This window comes from Papilio polytes, unplaced genomic scaffold, assembly GCF_000836215.1.
Source record: "Papilio polytes unplaced genomic scaffold, Ppol_1.0 DF821845.1, whole genome shotgun sequence".
NCBI classification, from domain to species: Eukaryota; Metazoa; Arthropoda; class Insecta; order Lepidoptera; family Papilionidae; genus Papilio; species Papilio polytes.
Genome location: NW_013527359.1, coordinates 3,553,621 through 3,557,636, shown reverse-complemented (window position 1 = coordinate 3,557,636; position 4,016 = coordinate 3,553,621). Strand labels below are relative to the sequence as shown.

The window sequence follows — 4,016 nt, the reverse complement described above, 5'->3', positions numbered from 1 at the left end:
GTGAAGTATACAAACATCGACTCTACGGAAAATCTTACGTTTGGTTTTTTATTGGTAAGTAGATAAAAATACGAAGTCAATCTAAATGTAAAATATTGTCGAATAATAAAGAAAAGATAATGTTAGTTATCATATGTTTATTTTTGGAATATTTATTGATCTAACTTTAGTCGATTTTATCGCCATTAATTCTAGTCAATTTATGCTGGGTTTCTGAAGTTACCATTTATTTTGTCATTACCCAGTGATTCTTTAGTTATAGATTGACCTAAGTTTAATAGAGTAAAACTCAAGTTACGTAGTTCGGAAACGCATTTCACGAATTTCACAAAAACTCTAACGAATGATTAAACGTAGCTGGGAAACCGGCTATTAATCTGATAAAATATCATGTTTAAGAGATTCACTGAGCTTCAGAAACCAACTAATAATTATTTCATTGGTTTATTTATGTTTTATTGTCTATTTAATGCTGGTTTACCTTATTAAATGTGTACTTCGTTATATGATACTATATTAAGTTTAACTGTGGCTTACACCGCTGCGGCACACCTTGCGAGATTTAATTAAATTATGCCGCCATTTTCCTACAATGAGACACCTAACTGATGTTAGCTTAACAAGTTACTTCATTAAGCTCATATCCATGTCTAGTTTCACAAGTTTGAATAAACAAGATACAATAATTTTCGTCATATAAGTTTTGTAAATCTAAAATTTCAATCGAATTGGCTTTTACGCGACTGTTTTTTGTTAATTCTGATTATTTAGAATTTCTTGTACAAATTGTGGAAAGAAAAGTTTTAAACGTTAGGGGAAAGTTTTAAGTAAAATCGTTTCTAGAAGGTTCTGACTTGTGTTTTAATAGTTTCTGAAGATTGTATATATTCACTGAAACGTAATAATTGCTACATCAACTTGATATCCATATTAATAGAACTCTGTGTTAACTTTAAACAAAGCGGGGATCCAATTTTCATATCTTAATATACTCTGGCTCACTCCCAAACTACCTAGTTCATAGTGATTTAGTTCACTTTGTGGTGTTGGACTTTATTTATTTATCGCATGCTTACACCTTTGACTAAACTATCGCACAATTACTGTGTGATTGTCGATTGTTTCGCAGTTGCAGAACTAAAAATGGAGTAGTGTACGCACCTCCATATAAGCTGATAAGTATCAAAGCGAGACCAAACAGTTCCGCTATAGTTTAGTTTTAGGTTTGCTCACGCTCTTAAACTAAACTATTAAAATATAAGTAAACACAGAAGTAAAAATGTTTGAGACATGTGTGGTTACTTTAATGAAATATGAAATGATATTCCATTTTTTTTACCATAGGTTGGTATGAGGATAATTGGTTCGAAACAAATTTAGAACGTGAAGGCATAGACTGTACTGTGGAACAGATGCGAGAAGCAGCCGAAGGACATTTAACGACAGAAGCTCTTATGTGGAACCAGAATGCTAATCAGACTACGATATCTGGAATGACATCTGAAGATTTTAGGTAAACGAGGAATAATTTAATGTAAACATTCATTCACATGTGTCTCATCTAGTAAATTCTTGGATAGTGTTACAATCTGCGAATTTATTTTGGAGTTTTAGGTTACTTAACAAAATTATATAATTCCTATCCAGATCACGTCTAAATGAAGCTCTCAGAGAAGCTGGGTACGACATAGATGGGGAGAGATTTCCAGAAGGCTATCAAGAAGCACCTTTAGCATATGACGCTGTTTGGGCTGTCGCGCTCGGTAATATTCTACCTAATATAATAAATTTATTTCGTATCTTTTCTGCATTCTATAATCAAAATGTATTCTTCTAGCTTTTAACAAGACCATGGAGAAGTTAGAGAAGAACGGTTTGAGCTTAAAGAACTTTACTTACACTAATAAAAAAATTGCCGACGACATTTACGAAGCAATAAATTCAACATCGTTTTTAGGCGTTTCTGTAAGTCCTTAGATTTTTTTAAGATAATAATTGGTATGGAGTAATTAAAAATTTATTTTCTTGTAGGGTTTAGTTGCATTTTCATCGCAAGGAGATCGAATAGCATTGACTCAGATAGAACAACTTTCTAACAATCATTATGTGAAGCTTGGATATTACGATACTCAAGCTGATAACCTGACCTGGTTAGATAAGGAACAGTGGGTCGGTAAGTACATAGATTTAACAAAAAATTGAATCAATTTGAGTGATCTTGGTTTTGAATTTGTAACATATTTATTAATTTTCATTTCTTTGCTTTATCAGGGGGTAAAGTACCTCCAGATCGGACAGTAGTGGTAAATGAACTCCGTACTGTTTCGCTACCACTGTTCGCTTGTATGACAGCGCTTTGTATCGCTGGGATTTTGGCTGCCATCGGATTGATCGTCTTTAACACGATGCATAGACATAGAAGGTAACATGTTCTTATGATTTACTCTTTCTTCCTTATAAGATTCTATTTCTTAATTATTAAGAAGTCAGACATCGAAACTAGTATTATTAGTTATAACTAGTCCTCGCGAATTCGTCCGCTTGACATAAAAAAAATCAAAAATAAAACAAAGCCTATGTTACTAACTGATATTGTAGCTTTTTAATGGTGAAAGAATTACTAAAATCGGCCCAGTAGGTATTGAGTTATTTCAATACATTAAAAAATACAAATCTTTCCTCTTTATAACATTAGTATAGATTTGTTAAGAAGGCTGGTTGAAGATATTTAGTTTGGCTGTTTATATAATAAAGATGTTATTAACCACAGGGTAATTCAGTGGTCTCATCCAGCTTGTAACACGGTGATGTTGTGCGGTTGCTGTGTGTGTTTGGGCGCGGCGGTCGCGCTCGGCATCGACGGGCGCTGGGTGACGCCGCAGCACTACACGGGGCTCTGCGCCGCCCGAGCTTGGCTTCTTGCCATCGGCTTCTCCATGGCTTACGGTGCTATGTTCACTAAAGTCTGGCGTGTGCATCGCCATACCACAAAGCCTAAAACAGAAACCAAGGTATTAAGTAAACGTCATTTGTAACTGTCCCTTAGTGTGGATTTAGTATAAGATATAAGATGTTATTTAAGTAATGATTGAATGAATAACTAGAATATATCAGAATGCGCTTTGATATTTGCTTGCGGTGTGAAATCCCAAGCGGCAATTTAGTAACTTTGTTACTTTGATAAAGTTTAGGGGGGATAATAAATTCGATCTCCCTGGAGGTACTGAAGTTCGTAAGTTACCAATGGACTTAGATATTGGTTTGGAAGATTCTTCTTTTATTTAGAGTATTTATTAGTTAGATGTTAATATTAGAGAAAATAAAATATCTCATAGAATCAAATATAAAGTCTTAGCAAGTATTGAATTAGTAGCAATGTGAAATATAAATTTCTGTAATGTTTCTAAAATACGGGTTTCTTATTACGATTGGGTGGTTTTAGGTCCCGATATTTCGGCACAGTTGCATGCGCCATGTTTAGGGACTGACTCTTGAATGCATGGCACATGCAACTGTGCTGAAATATCGGGAGTTAAAACAACCCAGTCTTGGTAAAAAACCCGTAACTTACGAACATTACATTTGTAAAAACCACGACAGTTTAAAGTTAGAAATCTCTATTTAGTAGGTTTATATTACATTAAGCTTTAGTACCTCTGGTTTCATTAATTTTCTATTGTTGATATAGAAACGAGTACACGGTTGGAAGCTGTATACAATGGTCGGTGGTTTGCTAGTGGTGGATGTTGTGTTGCTAACGGCGTGGCAGCTGCGAGACCCGCTACAGCGGCGCGTGGAGACCTTCCCATTGGAAGCGCCGAGACATCATGATGACGACGTACACATCAGACCTGAGCTGGAACACTGCGAGAGTGAACATAATACTATATGGCTAGGTGAGACAAAAGAAGCTCTGCTCTTATTTTATTTATAAATTAAACTTAATGGAGTTGTTGATGTTGACTATCTTTTATTTGGTATCAGCTTTCACCCGCAACTCCAACCATGCAGAATTA

General features: G+C 35.0%; 1 protein-coding gene across 1 annotated transcript in view; it reads left to right on the top strand.

Annotated features, from left to right (window-relative positions):
- LOC106107811 (gamma-aminobutyric acid type B receptor subunit 1) overlaps positions 1-4,016 on the top strand; it is a 10,188-nt gene that overhangs the window by 4,694 nt on the left and 1,478 nt on the right. The window contains exons 7-14 of the mRNA XM_013288815.1: positions 7-54; positions 1,345-1,513; positions 1,648-1,763; positions 1,838-1,965; positions 2,032-2,173; positions 2,272-2,422; positions 2,771-3,011; positions 3,689-3,896. Of these exons, the coding sequence (XP_013144269.1) occupies positions 7-54; positions 1,345-1,513; positions 1,648-1,763; positions 1,838-1,965; positions 2,032-2,173; positions 2,272-2,422; positions 2,771-3,011; positions 3,689-3,896 (1,203 nt within the window). The remainder of the gene's footprint in view (positions 1-6; positions 55-1,344; positions 1,514-1,647; positions 1,764-1,837; positions 1,966-2,031; positions 2,174-2,271; positions 2,423-2,770; positions 3,012-3,688; positions 3,897-4,016) is intronic.